The sequence below is a fragment of the Eubalaena glacialis genome, chromosome 6 (assembly GCF_028564815.1).
Source record: "Eubalaena glacialis isolate mEubGla1 chromosome 6, mEubGla1.1.hap2.+ XY, whole genome shotgun sequence".
NCBI lineage: Eukaryota > Metazoa > Chordata > Mammalia > Artiodactyla > Balaenidae > Eubalaena > Eubalaena glacialis.
The window spans coordinates 134619034-134638152 of NC_083721.1; the positions used below are offsets into that span (position 1 = coordinate 134619034).

General features: G+C 46.8%; 1 protein-coding gene across 1 annotated transcript in view; it reads right to left on the reverse strand.

Annotated features, from left to right (window-relative positions):
• Positions 1–405: 405 nt before the first annotated feature.
• The window catches only part of BFSP2 (beaded filament structural protein 2), a 69714-nt gene continuing 51000 nt past the window's right edge, over positions 406–19119 (reverse strand). The window contains exons 5-8 of the mRNA XM_061192778.1: positions 9319–9450; positions 2531–2751; positions 1934–1991; positions 406–582 (exon numbers count right to left, since the gene is read on the reverse strand). Coding sequence (XP_061048761.1) covers positions 406–582; positions 1934–1991; positions 2531–2751; positions 9319–9450 — 588 coding nt within the window. The remainder of the gene's footprint in view (positions 583–1933; positions 1992–2530; positions 2752–9318; positions 9451–19119) is intronic.

The window sequence follows — 19119 nt, forward strand, 5'->3', positions numbered from 1 at the left end:
CCAAATGCTTTGTGATGCCTGTGGTTATGATACACACAGACACCCTCTCTAGCAAGAACGTTGTTTTTGCCTCCAGTGGTGGCAATCTTGCCTGCCATGAGCACAACTCTCGCCCAAGAAGCACATTTATATTGATAAACCCAAGAGCAGCTGACCCTTGAACAACGAGGAAGATGGCGTCATGCTCAAGGACCCTTCCAGAAGCCTTTAAGAATGGCCCCATGAGGAAAGGCCAGGCAGGTAAAGTGATATCCATCTCCATCCGACAGTGGATTGAACAAGGTGGGCAGACTGGAAGCCACACACGAAGCATTTATTTGGAGAGGGGCAAGGGTGGTTGCTCAAGCTACAGACTATTTGAATTCAGGCAGCAGGACACTCTCCACTTCCAGGAAGCTTTTCAGCTCAAGCTGAGCCAACTGGGGAATCCAGCAGGGAATCCAGCTTGGGATGGGGGTGGGGAGGGTAAGGGAAGATGCGGGTTGGGGGTGTGAGGGGGTGGGGACTCCTCAAGGAACTTCGTTGGTCAGTCGGTGAGGAAGGCAGCAGTTTCTTCATGAAAAGAGGGTGTTTCTCCGTTAGCTGAAACAAACAAAACCCAAAAAACACGTTTGAGTGAGAGAAGCAATGGATGATGAAAATTAGTAAAGAAATCACAACAGAATTATAGGAAAGGCAGGTGTCTCATGGAAAGAATTTGGCCTTTGGAACAAGACAGTTTGGCTTTCAAATCCCACCTCCATGGTAATTAGCTGTGTGACCTTGGGTAAATGATTTAAGCTCTCTGAGGTTTTGTTTCCTGTCTGTAAAACGGGGATAATGATGTAATTCTGGCAGGGTTTTGTGGAGAAATGACGATAACATAGAGCTTAAGACTGTGCTGGCACATGGCAGGCACTCACTGGATGGAGTGCTTATATTCTTGAAGTAAATTCAGTCTATCTTGTTACTTTTTGTATTTGTTTAATACGATTTTGTGTACTCAGATATTCATAGGTATCTGAAAAAATTAGCTTTGTTACAAACATCTAGCTTTTATAATCAACAGAAATCAGTCCAATAAAAAGACAGCTGGAAAGGAGCTGGATGACATGTTTTTGTTTGAAAGAGCAAGGGTTAGGTTGCTTCCATGTGGCCCTCTTGCCTTCTGAGAAAGGGATGGTACAGAGCACACGGGAGACCCAGGAGACCTAGGCTCTGGTCCAGCTCTGCCTCTTCCTCCTATTTTGATCACTGGCAAATCCTTTTCTGCTCTGGCCTTCTTATTCTCTCTGGAATCAGGAGGGGTTGTACTACATAATCGATAAGTTGTCTCTTAGAGCTGCTGTTCTACTATGTATTCTCTTCCTCATTCAATGTATGCCACAGAAGGGACCTTGGAGGGCAATATGAAGATATAGAATTGTGATAAAGGCTTCAATTTCCTTAAAAAGCTGGCAAGGAAGCTAAGCCCCAAGACTCATGCATATGCCACAGGAATCCTTACCCATTAAAAAAAGACTACATATATATGTGCATGTGTATACATATATGTATATATACCACATACACACATATACATACATAGACGTATACATGCCATTCCCAACCTCTTGCCTCTCTCCAGTATGGAGGCTGGAAAAGCTAAATAGTTGCTTTCCCAGCATCCCTTGCAGGTAGGTCTGGTCATGTGAGATAGAAGGAAAAGTCCATTGGAGCCTTTCCAAAACATTTTTCCTTCACCGAAAAAAGGAGTGAGCCATGCAGGGAAAAGCCTTTCTGCTGTTTCCTCTTGCCTCCCCTTTTCTGGCCATGCATGATGTCTGGTTATGATGTCTGGAGCTGTGGTAGGCATTTGGCAATTGGGGGTGACAAAGATGAAGACAGGGATGGTATATCAGAGGGATGAAATGAGCTTGGGACCTGACTGACATCACGGAGCAGCCTGGCCTACCTCATTTCTGGAACTCTTAGGTAAACGTGGTTTATGCCCTTGCTGCTCAAAGTGTGGTCTGTGGACCAGCAGTATAGGCGTCACCTGAGGGTTTTGTCAGAAATGCAGAGTTTCAGGCCCCACTCCAGACCTTCGGAAATAGAATCTGCATTTTAAAAAGGTGCCCAGGCTTGGCATGTTTTGAGTGCATATTAAAGTTTCAGGAGCGTTGGTTTATAGCTCCACCAATTAGGTTTTATTACATGCAGCTGAAAGCATACCTAACCGCTACCATGTATGGTAGGAAGTATGCACGAACACATATGGGTATGTCTATGGTGTGTGGCTGTATGTCTGCATCTATGAATGCATACAAACATCCACACATATACGTATACATACATAAGTACATAATATATTTTTGTCTATATATTTGCGTATATTATGAATAGAAAAATCCTGGACGGACACAGGCTGTGGGAGTGGGGCTGGGTGTTGGGAAGTTTGGGAGGTGATTTCTCCTTTTTACACTAATTACTTCTATAGTGTTTGAAAAAACGTCTAGTTTAAACCCATGAGTATCTACTCCTTTCCTAACAAAGCCGAGCAGAGACGCACCCGCTCTCCTCACGGTCCAGCAGCGCGTGGTAGGACGCCACGTCCCGCTGCATCTGGCACTTGTGTGCCAGCAGGTGCTCGCGGGCCTGCAGCTGCTGCTCTGCCTCCGTGCGCATCTCGCTGAGCTCCGCCTCCAGCCTGCTGACCACCGCGCCCAGGTTCTGCAGCTCGATGTCGTGCCAGTGCCTGGCGTCGTGCAAGGTGTTCTCCAGGCCTCGTTTCTACAAGAGAGGGAATGCGGTCCAGACCCAAGGCCGATGGGCAGGGCCCTGGAAGAGGGAGATGGGCAGTGGGAAGGGCTGGCATTGGGGCTGTTTCTCCCAGGACGATGACCTCGACGGGCTGACGTGGCTCAGTGGGGAAGTAATGAATCCTCCTGGGGAGGCCAGAGTCTTGCTTAGTCTGATTCACTGATCCTTCCGACAGGGGTGGAGGTGGGGAGGGAGAAGAGGAAGAAGGAGGGGGAGAGAGACAGGAACCGGAGAGCCGGATGAAAGAGAATGATGAGAGAAGAGGCAGATGAGTGAGAGAGAGAATGAGAGGACAAGTGAGAGAGAGAGAGAGAGAGAGATTCACACACACACACACACACACACACACACTCACACGAGGCAGTTTGCAGGTGTTTTTTCAAAGAAATCTTGCTCCCTGAACCGCCTCGGGGCTTTTTTTGCTCCTGACTCCTCACCCCCGGGCCACCTCCCTCCTCGGTGAACCGCCACCCACCGTCCAGCTGGAACACCAGTCTCCTGCATTCCTCCCAGATTCCCACAGTCAGAACGAATGTCTTTGGCCTCTACACACTCACTGTGGTTTTTTAGTGTTTCAGTAGCACATCTTGCTAGTTCCTCTGCCCCTTGCTGCCCCTTCGCCCCCTCCTCTCCCTGAGCTGTGCTGTGCAGGTTGGTCTCTACTCCACTCGCAGCTTGGTCATCTCTGTGGATGACTCCTGTGTTGATGCATCCAGCACAGATCTCTCCCCCAAGCAGACTCAGTACTGAGGTTCTTACTGGAAGTATATGCAAGCCATGGGCCCCATTCAAATCAAGGTGTCCAAAATGGAGCCATTGGCTTCCTTTGGAACCTGCTGGCCCCTCCTCTCCTGTGCTCCAGCTGGTGAACCCACATGAGCTAGAAACCGGGGAAAATATGTCCCTGATCCTGCTTCCCTCCCAAATTCAATCATTACTGAGTCCTACCTCTTGTACATTCTGAAACATTTTCCCATACATGCCCCCTCTTGTCCAGCCACCAATGCCCCAGACCGATTCTTATCACCTCTCACCTGGGGTAACCTCCGTGGCCTCCTAGCTCATCTCCCTGCCTGTGGTTCCTCCCCCTCTACATCCCCCCACAGCAGCCACAGTGCACTGTCTAAAGTCCAAATCTGGGCTTGTATCTCCCCTTCTCCTCACCTGGCTGACTCCTATTCACCCCACGTCCAAGCTCAGGGGTCACCTCTCCTAGGAAGACTTCCTTGATGCCCTCTTGCCTCTGCCACCACCAGGCTGGGTTAGGGTGTCCCTCCTCTGGGTTTCACAGCTACCCAAGCACATGCATGCCCTTGACCTTATCATAGCGGGCTGAGCTTCTTAGGGGCATGTCTCCTCTAGCAGATGCTGAGCTCTTTGAGAGCAGGAACCTAGTCTCTGTAACCTCAGCGACAGGACAGGGCCTGGCACAGAATAGGTGTGTATGTGTGTTGTCCAAGTGACAACACTTGTATTATGGTTGCATTTATTGCCCTATCTGTCTCCCCACTAGACTGAAACTTTCTTCTCATCTTCCCATATACCAAGCCCTGCAAACTGTAGGGCTGACCAATAAACACATATAAAAATAAAACATATATATAAATAAACACATATAAGGCATACCTTAAAAAATGGTATGCCTCTCTCTTTAACATCTTTTAGTAGTAGTAATTATGTAGTTCTATAATTTAGCATCTGGCTTTTTATTTTATATAACACATAAGAAACAAATAAATATCTTTCTAAATTGGACTGAGTCAAGTCTTGATGAAACAAGTTTCTATACCCTCTTTTGACCACTGTGGCTGAAATCGAAGATTCTTGGTCATGATGTCATCTTGAATCATGACTGCTGTTAAGCAGGGGCCACCATATTATCTTATTTAAATCTTCCCAATTCCATAGGATATGAGGAAGTTGAGTCAGATTCCCATCCTAGGTATGTCTATGGGTGGCAAAATGTGATTAGTGGAAATAAATCTAGATCAGTGTCTGGTCTGGTTATTATTTTGCTGGTGAGATCTGAAAACCCCTGCATGGCAGTGAGGATGCAGAAATGGCCACTTGGACTTTGAGAATCATTTGTTCCAACCTCTCTGGGTTTTCTCCCTTTGTTTATCAGGAAAGTGCTTGGTTTGTGAGTGGTGGTTGTTGACATTGGACCTGTAACACATGTGATTTGGAAAAACCTTTCATGGAATCAGGTTTGGATCATCTGTCTATAGTTTTTGCCCTGTGTACGTGGTGACTTTTCCATGCGGCCTGGGGTTTTTCGCTGAAGACTTAGGACCCACTGCCCAAGGTGGGTTCATGGGAACACCTATCAGAGGTGCCGTGTCTTTTCCATTCCACCCTTAGAATCCAAGTCAAGCTTCTGCACCTATGTCCCTGACATCTTGGCCTGGTTCTCACAGAGATGCCTGTGCTTGAGTCTCTATGATCAGCCACTGCTGTGGGTCTCCTGCCCCGGCCCACTCACGACACAGCACCAGCAAGCAAACTGAGATCACAAAAGCATGCTTACTCTTGTCTCTAGAGATCTGAAGGGACTTCCTTAAATTGCTAAGCCCTCCGGAAAGTAAAATAGTGACCTTCTGTGATTTCTGGACTGAATTCCATTCCTGGTCTGAGTTGACTGAACACAGAGCTCAGGGGCCCTCAGACACCATTATTGATGCCTGGCTGCCGCTATAAACAGTGCCTTGTTGGCAAAGGAGCTGAAGATGTCACCAGCTCAGCTGTCTGAGGCGTACATAGCTGTGAGGGCCTGTGTGTGCACAGGTTGCTGTGACTGAGGGTAGCAGGATGGCTGGATGAACTCTGCCATGTTGGAAAGCCGTAGACGTGTGTGCTACCTGTTCTGGCTCACCTGTGTTCCTAACCTTGCCTGCAAGGCCCAGCGACCAGAACTCTGATCTGCTAGAGCCACAGGGGACAGAGGCAGCCCGTCCTGGGTTCCGAGCCCAGCCATCACGTCACTGCTCCACCTTCTGGTTGGGGGGTGAGTTCTTGTCCTATTTGTCCCAATAGTCAGGACCATGGGGTTTAAGTGTGGTGATCAGATGATGCCAACTTGGGGCTACTATACTAGTGGTTATAATAATAATTTTATAAGGATAATTAATAACAGATACCATTTATTGACTGCTCACTCTGTGCCGGGCACGGTGCTAAGGGCTTGACCTGCATTATCTAGTTACTCATGCCAATGACTTTATGAGGAAAATTCTGCGATGGTTCAGTGGTTGATCACGTTTCCAAAGGCAGCTGCAACAATGATCTCCATCCCACCTGCACTTTCTCTCCGTGATTTTGCCACTGCCTCATCAAGAGGCAGATTCCTGTGGAATCTGGGCTGGTCTGTGACTGCTTTGACCAACAGAATGCTGCGTAAATGATATTCGGGGACTTTCAAGCCCAGGTGTTAAGAGGCCTGGTACCTTCTGTGCTCACCCTCTGAGGGAAGCCAGATGCCATGTCAGGAGTCCAACAATGTAAGACTGCCATGATACGAAGAAGTCAAAGCCAGCTACGTGCAGAGGCCACGTGGAGAGAGAAAAAGAGATGCAGAGCTGAGGCAGCAGGCATGTGAGCTGAAGCAGCCGTTCTTGGATGTTCCAGCCCCAGCAGATGCCACATGGGATGGAGAAGAGCCATCTCTGCCGAGCACTCCCTAAATTGCTGAATAAATGAACAAATGATTTCCTGTTGTCCTAAGCCACTAACACAGCAGATGGATGTGATAACCAAAATAGATCCTCACTGTACAAGGGAGAAAACGGCATCTTAGGGAGGTCACACAGCTAGTGAGTAGAGGAGCCAGGATTCAAGACTCCAGGGTCTGAGCGCCCGTCCCCAACTCCACAGGACCGCCGCCGTCTAGTGCGTGATAGAGCCAGAGAGCTCTGCCTCTCGACTTATGACTCGTGTTAATGGGCAAATCCCTGAACCACAGTTTTCTCTTCGGCAAAATGGGATGCAGTCACAATCCACCCTACTTGATGTTTCCATGAAGCTCTGATGAGAGAATGCAGGTGAGTGTGCTCTTATTACTGTTTCTATCACTTTGAAGAAATTGTGTTTTGGGCACTGTACCAAGTGCTTTGGGGACATAAAACTAATTAGACATGGTCCCTGCCCTCAAGGAGTTAATGCGAGTTCAGTGCATGAGCTGATATAACCACATTAACCAGGGGGCTCTGAGTGTGAGTGGGTGGCAGGTGGGAGGGATCACCCCAGCTCTGGAGTCAGGGTCTAGGCTTCACGGTGGGTGTGGCACTTCGGTGAGCTCCACCTCACCTGTGCCTAGGGTGTGGATGACAGGAGCAGGTAGAGGGAGCAGAGTAGTCGGAGGAGTCTCCTTCTAGACATGGGAGAACACATCCAAGGGCTCAAGTGTAGGAAAGCAAAGGATGAGTTCTGGGCATTAAAATGAAGCCCGAGTTGGGTGGTATTGGAAGGTCTGGCAAAGGAAGGCTTTCTATTTTACCCACAGGCAATTCCAGGGGGTGGGGACACTGATAATGCAGGAGAGAGGGGACGGTAGAGGAATGTCCCAGATGGTGCAACAGGGGACAGGTGGAGTCTATCGAAGGGAGGAGAGGGTGGATAAAGCTTCAGAGATGTTTTGAGGTGGGAAATGGAAGCCGGAGACCTCAAGTTGGAGGACATTCATCTTCTCTGCAGAACAGTGCTGGTGACAGCACCTGCCAAGGGGCAGAGGTAAGGGCGGGCTGGGGGCTTGTGAGGATGGAGACTGCTGGGAGCAACCACTCTGGGGAACACAGGAAGTGCCCCTGCTTTGTTCTGTCATTTGTGTACCGGTTTTCTTTTACCAATCAGGTTATGAGCGTTTAGAAGACAGGAAACATTTAATTCTTGATGGCCTCTCCCAAGTCTAAGGGAGGGCTCAGCGCGTAGTAGGCTCCCAGTACGTGAGTGTGGAATATGAGCTGAGGGATGGGCACCAGCTACTTGGGCTGCAATTTCTCCAGGCTTTTTTTTGATGATGTGGTTTGAGGATACATCCCTCACCTTTTGCCTGGAACTTTCTATCACCAGAAGAGTGGCAATTTTGGCAGCCACAAGGACATCTGGGGGAGAAATGGCAGCCTCTTAACTGTGTCTAAAGCAACTGCATTCCCAACATTAGGATGTTTATCAAGGGTTATGGCAAGTGAATAAAACTGATTAGCATAAAATCCACATAACACTGAACAACGCAATCTCTTTCAGACAACTTTTTAGTTAAAGTAGCAGTGATTTAGGCTGTAGTTTCCTGATTTTTCTCACCTCAGATCCTTTCCTCACACCCCCTTGCACTGACCCAGATCCCATCAGAGGACGACTCGGAGAAAAGTGGAGCAATGAGACCTGTGTCGTGTTGCAGCAAGACAGCATCTTCCCTGAGCTGACTGGGCACCATGTGACCTTGTTGCTGAGGACAACGGACCAAGTGAACTGAAGACCCTTGAAGGAAGGGAACTGGGGGTGATGGGATGATCTTGGCAGCAGGCAGAGGAAAAGTTGTTTCTGAGGGGAACCAACTAGAACAAATACTTGAGCTAACTTCGTGGCAGGCTGTGGCTACAGTGGGAGGTGGGGCTGGCGGTTTGTGATGGAGCTGTTATGGGTGGCAATACTGAGATGAGGTGTATGGGGGGTGGTGGAAGAACGGGTACCCAAATAGCCCAGGACTTGAGGCTGATGGGAGAGAGGGGCTTCTTGGGCCTCAACGACATCCAGACTACTTCAGCTGCGCGGGGATTATACAACCCACCCCCTTCATGCACTCTGGTGTGTACGAACTCTTGTGGTTTGATTCAGTACACATGACCCCCTGGAGGCATCCAGGAGGAGCCGTGCTTGACCCTAATAGAACTTCAGTCCATCCCAGAGATCAGAGGGTGGATCACTGTATTATGAATAATGCAAGAGATCCATCCACAAACCACAGTGAGTCTGAAGAGCTAACTAGCTTACTAGTTTTGCTTGGGTTCCCCAGAAGCAGAGCCAGACACAGGGATCCTGGTACATGCCAATAATTAAGGAGTTCCTTTCAGGAAAAGGGGGAGAAGGAAAGCAGTTCAGGGCAATGTAAAGTGTTAAGCCAGGAAGTGGTCTTGGCTGGACTCTGGCTACAGCCTGATCCCTTGCAGAGCTCTGGAGTGTGGATTACACCACAGAGTGGAGTCCACTTTGAAGCTTTTAAACCCCACTGTCAGTCAGTCATTGGCCGACGGCTGAGGACTGGGGGAGCACGCCTACCATCCTAGGCCAGGTCTTCTTTTTGGCGGAGGGCAAGTCTCTGGGCATCTGTGGCGTCAGCAGCCAACAGTCATGGCAGCAGCCTGGTGAAGGGGATTTCGCTGGGGCACTAACTGTGTCTACTAAATTTGTCATTTGGTATCGGATGATCCTTTGCAGCCTTCAAAACTCATGTGCTGTGAGATGGGAAACCCATATGACTACAATTAGACATTTGAGAGTAAAACTTCACGCAGGAAAGGCCAAGGCTGTTCCTGGCCCACTCACCAGGGCCCGTAAGGATTCCGTCTCAGCCTGCAGGCTCTGGATTTGGCAGGAAGTGTTGTGCAACTCCACCCTGAGGGCAGCAGCCAGCTTCTCTTCCTGGGTCTGGGCCCTGCGGGCCACCTCCGTCTGTTGCTGTGGAGAGGCAGGGGTGAGTGGGGGGAGCCAGGGCCTGAACCCGTCCTTCCCTCTTACCTTCTCCCATCACCACTCCGCGGCCTCTAACGCAGAGGAAACAGCCATTTGATTTAAAAATCACTCTTTTTCTATCGGCGCCCACACCAGCTTGTATTCCAACATTTGTTTAGTTTGAACATATAATGCATGCAAATGGAATAAAATTCAAAAGATTTCTAAAGGATATATAGTAGAAAGTCTCCTTTTCTTCCTGTACCCTAATTACTTTGTTCTCCTGTTTCTAGTTTCTCATATCTCCTTCCAGAAATATTTCATATATTTATAAATAAATGCGTATGAGCATCCCTCCTTGCTTTGGTACTTAACATATTTTTAGAAATTATTCTATAGCAGTATATACAGATCACTTACATTTTTTTAAGGGCTGCATGGTAATGCCTTGCTTGGAAGTACTATGATTATTTGGAAGTTCCCCACTGATGGACACTTAGCTTGTTTCCAGTCTTGGCCTATTATGAACAACAATGCAATCCCTCATTTTCCATACATGGGAGGATCTCTGAGGGGTAAATTCCTGTAGTGGAACTGCTGAATCAAAAACGTAGGCATTTGTGGACTTCCCTGGTGGCTCAGTAGTTAAGAATCCGCCTGCAATGCAGGGGACACAGGTTTGAGCCCTGGTCGGGGAAGATCCCACATGCCACGGAGCAACTAAGCCCGCGAGCCACAACCACTGAGCTTGCGTGCTGCAACTACTGAAGCCCGCGAGCCTAGAGCCCGTGCTCCGCAACAAGAGAAGCCACCGCAGTGAGAAGCCCACGCACCGCAGTGAAGAGTAGCCCCCGCTCGCCGCAACTAGAGAAAGCCCGTGCGCAACAATGAAGACCCAATGCAGCCCCCCCACCAAAAAAAGTAGGCATTTGTAATTTTGATAAACGTTGGGAATTTGTAACCCCCTCCAGTGCTCCAATTGCCCCACACCTTGCTCAAACAAGGAGTGAACAAACTTGACCTGATAGTCCCTGTTACCCTGTAAAAACCCATCTGACCACACTGTGAATTTAGGGGGAAGGTCTGTGCTTTGAACCTTCTCCCCAGAGCAAGATGGACATATTCTGATTACTCCTCTTTGCTGGGGAAAAGGGAAAACACGAGAGCTCTCCCTCATTTATCTTCAGTGCAGTCTGATAAAATGTCTACAAGGCAGTGATGTAGGAGAAAATAAACTGCTTTCTCTCTTAAGTTACTGGCTTTCTGAATTTGCCATCTTTACCACATATGAATACTTATTTACAGAATTATGCGCAAATAGCCCAACCTAACTGACTGGCTAAGAAATCCCAAGTCAAAAGGCTCACATCTCAGTAGTAGTTCTGCCAGTTCTTGCTGTTTGTGGGGTATAAAGAGCTCAACAAAAATGTCCATTAAAGGCTTGGGAGCAGCTGAAGGAGAACATAACCCGTGGGCCCTGCTATGACTGGTTGGCCCGTGGCTGTGTGTCTCCGGGCCATCATTCAGCCTCTCTGAGTTCCAGTCTCCGCCCGTAGATGACATTGAGTGGGGAACGATAATCATATGATGACTGCCTCCTGGGATCACTATGAGGCTCCCATCAGGTTATGCATGTGGAGGCTTTTAGAACCTTAAAATCGTACAAATATTGGCTATATATATTTTCCATGTGTAACAAGGAATGTAGTACCAAACAAATGAGTTTGTAAAAAGCCACTATGAGTTGAATACTACTAACGATAACTAATATATATTGAGCATTTTGTGCCAAATGCTCTGTTAACTGCTTTTTTTTTTTTTGGCTGTGCTATGCGGCTTGTGGGATCTTAGTTCTCCAGTGGTGAAAGAGCAGAGTCATAACCACCGGACCACCAGGGAATTCCCTTAACTGCTTTAAGTCCATATATCATTTAATCTTTACAACCCTGTGGAGCAAGTGTCATTGTTATTTCCATTTTACATGAGGAAACTGAGGCACAGAGAGATTGAGCTATTTATTCAAGATCAAATGGCCCGGACTTCCCTTGTGGCACTGTGGTTAAGAATCCGCCTGCCAATGCAGGGGACACGGGATCGAGCCCTGGTCCGGGAAGATCCCACATGCCGCAGAGCAACTAAGATGGGGGCACCACAATTTCTGAGCCCGGGCAGCTAGAGCCCGTGCTCTGCAACAAGAGAAACCACCGCAGTGAGAAGCCCACGCACCGCAATGAAGAGTAGCCCCTGCTCGCTGCAACTAGAGAAAGCCCGTGTGCAGCAATGAAGACCCAACACAGCCAAAAAGAAATAAATAAAAAAAAATTTTAAAAGAAGGAGCATATGGCCCATGAGGGTCAGAGCTGGGATTCAAGCCCAGCAGCTGACCCCAGTGCTGTGCTCTTAACAACCAGTACTTAATGCTGCCAATTCCACCAATGCCTCTACTTAAGACCCTCCAAATTAGAGCTGTCTCCCTCAAAGTGAATGTGGATCCCTCTAAAATACCCTCATGGTTCACCAAGTCCTGTGATCAGTAGCCCGGTTTTTCTTCCTCCCTCTGGTGCCAGGGCCTGGCCAGGTGGGCTTCGTGGGAGAGGGGTACCCTGGCAGACAAATGGAGTCAGAGTGGCCAGGGGCAACCATGAGCTGAAGCTGGCTCCTAAAAGCTCACAAAAGCCAAGTGCTATAGTTTCAGGAATTTTGTGAGCTGGTGCTTATGCAGCCATCATTCAAAATTAGATTATATCAAGTTACAGTCAAATAAGTTATATGAAAAAGGGTAATACATAAACACATCACTGGCTAATTATTTTGCATTTTATCATTATCTATGCTACTGAGGTAATTTACATCAATGGTACTTGTGTGGTAGAAATAACACATAATGCTGTGCTCCTGCACATCTCTTCCCAACTTTGTGCTCATTTACATCATGTTAGTAGTTTGAAATCAGCCATGGTGAGAGTATTTACACCATGGAAACTGGCAAACACTACAAATCAGGGGTTGAATTATTGTTTTGTTGATTGTCCAGATGTAAGAAAGGGATGCAGAAAATGTTAATAATGCAGATTAAACTTAAAAGTGGGTCATGTCTGTAGCTATTGCACTGGGAATGGCACAAAAATTAGAGGGACTATTCTTCCAGTATCTGAAAATTATCATGTGATTCACAAAGAAGTCACTCACAACGCTGATGAATGCACTCATCCAAATATTAACCAAAATTCATAGCAGAGCTATCCTCATTCATCATTGATGTGAGTGACTATTTGCTTAATCAGATATTAATAATCAAGCATTTTTCTGTAATCTGACTTTGTGACACTATTGCTGATGACAGAATTATAAAAATGGTTGGTGGATTTCGCAAGAAATAGCAAGTCACACTGAAGCTATAGATGCAAATGGAAAAGCAAAGTATTTTATCTTAAAATGTGTCATTTCTAAAATTACATAAAGAAAACATCACTGGAAACTTTTATGTTACCTTTTAGGTAGTGTTATGAATTTGACTGGCACATAAAAACATATGTTTACATTTCCTTGCAGAGAGCAGTTGGGAAACATCCCCAGCACAGGACAGGTAAGAGCCGGGCATGAGGGGAAGTCCAGTCCCATGGAGGCACTGGGGGACCTTGTGAAAATGCAGATTCTTACTCAGGAGATCCTGAGTGGGGCCCAGGAATCTGCATTTAAAACTTCCATGTGATGCCTGGTTCATGGAAGCAAAGTTCTAGATTGCTACAGAAACTGATAAAACTGTATTACTTGCCATAGATAAAAGATAATTGAAAAAAAATCAATAAAATTAAAGCAAGCCACTGTATTATATTCTAGCAAATGTTGCTTGCCACGCTGCTGAGTCTCAAAGCTGGCTTTCTCTTTGTTGAAAGGCAAAATTAATAAGTATAAGAGCAGTGTTAATGACGTCCCAGCACCAAATGGAAACTTTCTTGCACCATTTTTTAATTAAGATGGAAAGAGAAAAAGAAATTAATTTGATCACTGTGTGTTTCAATTTTGTTTTATATCACATCCCAGACCTTCTCAAATCAGCTTGCCACAAATGATACTTGCCCTTCGTCTGGAGACAGTTAATTGTTTTAACTCACCTAAAAGTATTACATGTTCTTCTCCAATGGCTTTTTAGATTTATGTTTTCTCGTTGTTATAATAACTCTACTTCTGTTTCCATTTCAACCCAACGCCTACAGATTTCTCCTCACAGACCAAATAGGAGTTGTGTGGTTCTAGCTCCTGAGCATGGGAAAGCAGGACTGATCTGTCACTCAGTGCCATTGCTGGGATGTGTGCTGAGGTTCAGATATGTTGGTTCCCAGGCTTGCAAACCAGCTTGAATTCTGGGCTCCACTACGCACGAGCCGAGCCACCCAGGTTTGCACTCCAGCTGTGTTTCTGGGGCAGGAAAGCATGTTGGCATCTTGAAATACGCTAAAAATTTTCAAATTAAAATTTACAAATTGGCACAGTGTTGCCCATGAAGGATGGATGTGACAGACAAAGAGCAGCAGGCTGTCGAGTAAGTCAGAATGAAGAATTGGAGGGTCTCCAAACGGAGGGGAAAAGAGCCATCTCCACACCCCACCCGTTTGGCTGATTAGCATTGCCATTCCCCAAAACACCCTCGGCGATTGGAAAAAATGGCCACTTTGTGGTGTGAGGGGAGAGTGAGAGTTTAGGAGGGGGCAGAATGTGGAGAGCAATGATGCTGGTGTGTTCTTAGCAGAACACATGTCCAGGCTGAGCCCTCAAGGGTGGACGTGTGCAGCCTGCCTCTCCCCGAGCACTTGCTGCGTGGGTTCCAGCAAGTCACAAGCTCTCTGGCTTTTGCAGCTGGGGGACAGCTTTATGAGAGTATTGCTCTGCCACAGAGCACAGCTAACGGCCTTGCTCTTAAGCTTCTCAGATCTCACAGGATCACACGGACCTCGTTATGGTCACTTTCATGGAGAAAGGGAAAGCAGTGGGCTCCTTGGGGACAAAGGGGTTCCCGATCTTGCATGATAGAGGAAGCTTATCCGCAGGGAAGGCACAGATTTGTGGTCTGGAAAGATCCTGACAGAAGTCTGGCCTAACCTTTTGGTCCCTCAAGACAAAGCCCTCCCAACCTCACACAAGATGTCACTTGTGCTCAAGGTCCGCCTGCTCCATGAGGTCTGTCTGGGTCAGAGTAGCAGTTAAGAGTGTTGATCCTATAGTCAGAACATGTGGTTTGAATCCCTGCTCTGCCATGGTCTAACTGTGTGATTTACCTAACCTCTCTGTGCCTCAGTTTCCTCCTGTATAAAATGGATAAAATCACAATACCTATCTCAGGTTGGGAAGGTGAAATGAGAACAGACCTGTCAGTGTCTCAGGACACTGTCGGGCGCTCTGTAAACCTCAATAAATGCACTGCTGGCCCTGCTTTCCCAGCACAGCTCACTCTGCCTGGCGTGGTCTTTCTGTCCGTTGTCTCCCACCTGCACCCCAGCCAACCTCACACTAGACTGTGGCACCTTGTGTGCAGGAACAACTTCTTACTCACCCCTCGACACCCCCGGGCACCTAACATGGTTTTTACCCCTAGAACATGTCCAACGATGTTTATTGGAGGTCTGCAATGTGTTCCAGGTGCAGGCTCGGGACTCCGGAAGAGGAAGATCTACCAGGAATGGAATTAAATCTCCTTTTCATTAGGAGGATCGGCTGTCATTATTGTAATGATTATAAGGCACTTTCCAGTCACCCAGTGTCATATAAATGTTATTTAGCTGAGGATAGATTTTGATAGGCAGCACATACACACCTGAACTACCCCAGCCAGATGTAGGATTCACTTGGGAGAAAGCTGGATGCCATCCAGTCTTCACCAGAACATGGGTCCTCCTTAGTGGGAATTAAAAAGAAGTGCATGTCTCACTCGGTGAAACATCAACATTGGCAGAAGAGCTGGCCTGGCTAGGCTGAGCCATGTCTCTCCTTGAACTTACATGAGAGCTGCTTGGCTGTTGAAGCGGCTCTCTTTAGGGTGTAGGACCAATTCCCAGTCTCGGTCAAAGCTGCCAAAGGAAACACAGAGGAGCGTGTGGCTTGGCAAACTTGCTGCCCTTTTGGTCGTGAGTGAGCACACCCTGCTGATGAACGAGGCAGAAGGGGCTCAGCAAGGAGGGGTATTCTGAGGAGAAAAATATATTCTTCATCCGCAAGTAATTATTGGAGAAGTCTAAGAGACAGCATTTTTGTTCGGGTTCATGGAGATCATCCCATTCCTAAGAAGGCTCGCCTCTGCTCTGTCCCTGCCAGGAGACTAAGTGTTGGATACGAGCCACCTTACCTTAATTTCTCAGGGATTTGGGTTGTTTTGTCTTTGCAGATCTCTTAGTTTTGAAGTAAGATCCCTACGCTTTTCCTGGGAAAGAGTTACTATTAAGAAATATCTAAGACAGCTTTGAGATCGGCAGAATCAGTGGCTGGGGATGAGCAAGAATTGAAGCCAGGGACGTTGTGTCCACAGCACCAAGCATGGGGCCTGCAGCCTGGTTTGTGGTTGACAAATGGAGTGTGAATGAGTGAGTGAAGATTCCTTGGTGGAGGGTATGAGGATGAGGTTGCAATGGTGGATGGGTGTTGACCAGTCGTGGGGTTGGAAACACAATAAAGGAGATGAGGACCTGGCGCCCCCCCCCCCCATGTGGCTGTGCTGGGTAGTGGGGTAAAGGACTGGCAGTGCCCCCTTGATGAGACAGTCTCTTTATTTTCCTTAGTCTGATACCCTACCTTCCTGCCCCCAGCCACACCAGCTGGGTCACACCACCGTAGCACACAGCTGTACTAACACTTCCTTACGGGTTAACAATATCTTTTGAAAGCCAGCTGGAACTACCATAAATTAAGTAAAAAGACAAGTGACAGGGAGTTCCCTGGTGTCCCAGTGGTTAGGACTCTGAGCTTCCAATGCCAGGGCCTGGGTTCAATCCCTGGTCAGGGAATTAGGATCCTGCAAACCTCGCGCTGTGGCCAAAAAAAAAAAAAAAAGACAAGTGACAAGCTGGGAAGATATTTGCAACATATCACGGAGAGAGGACTAATTTCTCTAATTTACAAAGAGCCACCACAAACCAGTAAAAAAGAATCCCGGACCTAATAAAAATGGGCAAAAGATATGATCTGATAGTACACACAAAAGCAAATATGGATGAAATTCAGCATGTAAAAGGATGTTCCACCTTCCTCATTATATGACAAATGCAAGATAAAAGTATACTGAAAAACCATTTTTTACCTATAATATTGGCAAAGATCACAAAGTGATCACAAACTGTGAGAACTCACAGTATCAATGAAGATGCAGGGAATGGACACTCTCGAACATTTCTGATGAGAATATAAATTGTTATAACCTTTATAGAGGGTAATTTGGCAATGTTTATCAAAATTACTGATGCACATAATTTTTGCCCCAGCAATTCCATGTCTATAAATTTATCCAGCAGATAGATTTCTATATTGGGAAATGAGGGACATACAAAGTCAGTGACTAGTCTTATTTATAATAGCTAAAGATTGGAAGCCACCATTCGTCAGCAGGGCACAGGTTAAAGAAACCCTGGGATACCTGTTACCTGGAACAAGGGTTGGCAACTTTTTCTGTAAAGGGCCAGATAGTAAATGTTTTAGGCTTAGCAGGCCGTATGGTCTCTGCTGCAACTATTCAGCTCTGCTGGTGTAATGCAAATGCAGCCATAGACAATGTGTAAATGATCAGCATGGCTATGTTTCAATAAACCATTATTTGTGAAAAACAGGCAGCAGGTCAGACTTGGCTTGTGGGCCATAGTTTGCTGCCCCCTGTGGTACAGTATTGTGCAGCTAAAAGGCAATATGTTCTGAATGCTACTATTTGTGTTAAAAGAGAAAAGATATACATAGTTTCTTGTACATGCATAAAATGTCTCTGAAAGGGCACATAGGAAAAGGAAAACATTGACTGACCCTACAACAAAGACTGGGTGGCTGGGACATGGGTGGGATGACACTTTTCACTGTATATCATTTTGTACGTTTTGAATTTTGAACCAAGTGAAGGTATTAGATATTAAAATGCATAAATAAAAAAAGAAATAAAAGCAAGCTGGGGCCCTTTTGCAAAACTCGCTCTGTGACGTATTTTGAGGTTTAGAAATGCTAGGTGACTCATCTTCAGTGCTTGCTGTGAGCGCACCAGGAGGAATAAACCAGTGCTTATTTCACAGAAGAGCCATTGAGATTATAGCCAACTCATCAACACACAGGGACCCCTAGATTACAGATGCTCTCAGCATTCTGCTCTCTCAAAGGAACTCTTCCAGTTGGCTATCGTGGCAGGACCATATTAGGCCGTCTTGGAGCCTAGAGCAAGTGACAGTTGAGTGCCAGAAATCCATTTAATCTAATTTCACATATCCTAGAAAATACTGAATCTTCTTGGTAAAAGCAAGCAAAGAAAAGGCATAGACACAGCAGCCTGTATAAAGTATTTGCCCTCACAGAGCAAGTTACTGTTTGTGAATACGGATGACATGGTGACATGTTATCCAAGGCTTCTAGTCTCTCATGGGTAGATCTAGACCTATGCTGTCCAGTATGGTAGCCACTAGCCACATGTAGATATTTATGTAAGAAGTCATAAACATTAAATAACATTAAGAATTCAGTTTCTCAGGTGTATCAGGCACATTTCAAGCACTCAGTAACCACACGTGGCTGAGCTGCCACACTGGACTCTGCACAGATTACAGAACAGCCCTATCACTGCGGAGACTTCCATTAGAGGGCGCTGCTCCAGCCCCTGTCTGGTGCCTCCTGCAGCTCTAAGACTATCAATAACCAGGAACCTCGCAATTCGTTTCCATCTCTTCACCTCTCTTCATTCTTAACCATCTCCACAATCCGTCATCCTGACTGTTTGAGGCATGATGGTTACAGCTCAGATAAAGTTTCTGACCACAAATACCTTAAACTGATCTGAGGGAAGTGTGACCTACTGTCAGGGCAGGGAGCATGGGAGCAATCTATTTGCTGTGGAGTTCCTGGCCCCGAGGGACTCATAGGAGCTGCCACCCACCCCCCTCCAGCTCACGCCGGTGATTGAATAAGCCTTTGGTTTCTGTGCACGTCACCCAGCTGCAGTGAACAAGGGACAGAGATTTGGCTTCTGAGAATTGAGGGGAGGGCCTCCAATCTCATCAAGGGGAAACTGAAGTGGGGTAGGTCAACCTTTCGAACCCTAAGCAGCCTGATTCAGAAACTTTGGGAGCCCTTAGCCTGCAGGGTGGCCCCGTTTCCAGGAGGACCGCACACTGTAAGGAAAAGGTCAGTTGGAAGAAACATGGGATTATATGTATCATGATGGACTGACACGACATGGAAGACTACAACTGCGTCATATTTTTGAAAGTGTCTTTTTGGCTACCTGGAACTTCATTTTCCTGTTGATGATATGATGCTTGAAATGCTTGCATTTGTGAAAGAAAAACTTAGTAGAAACAGCCTGGCTGCAGGGAAACTAGAAGCTCCTGGCTCTCTCTCCTCCTTCCTTCCCTCCCTTCCTTCCTTCCTGGTAGCAGAAAACACATCTGTGAAATGGGAATAACAAGAGTTCCTGCTTTTGAGGCTGTTGTGAGAATTGAA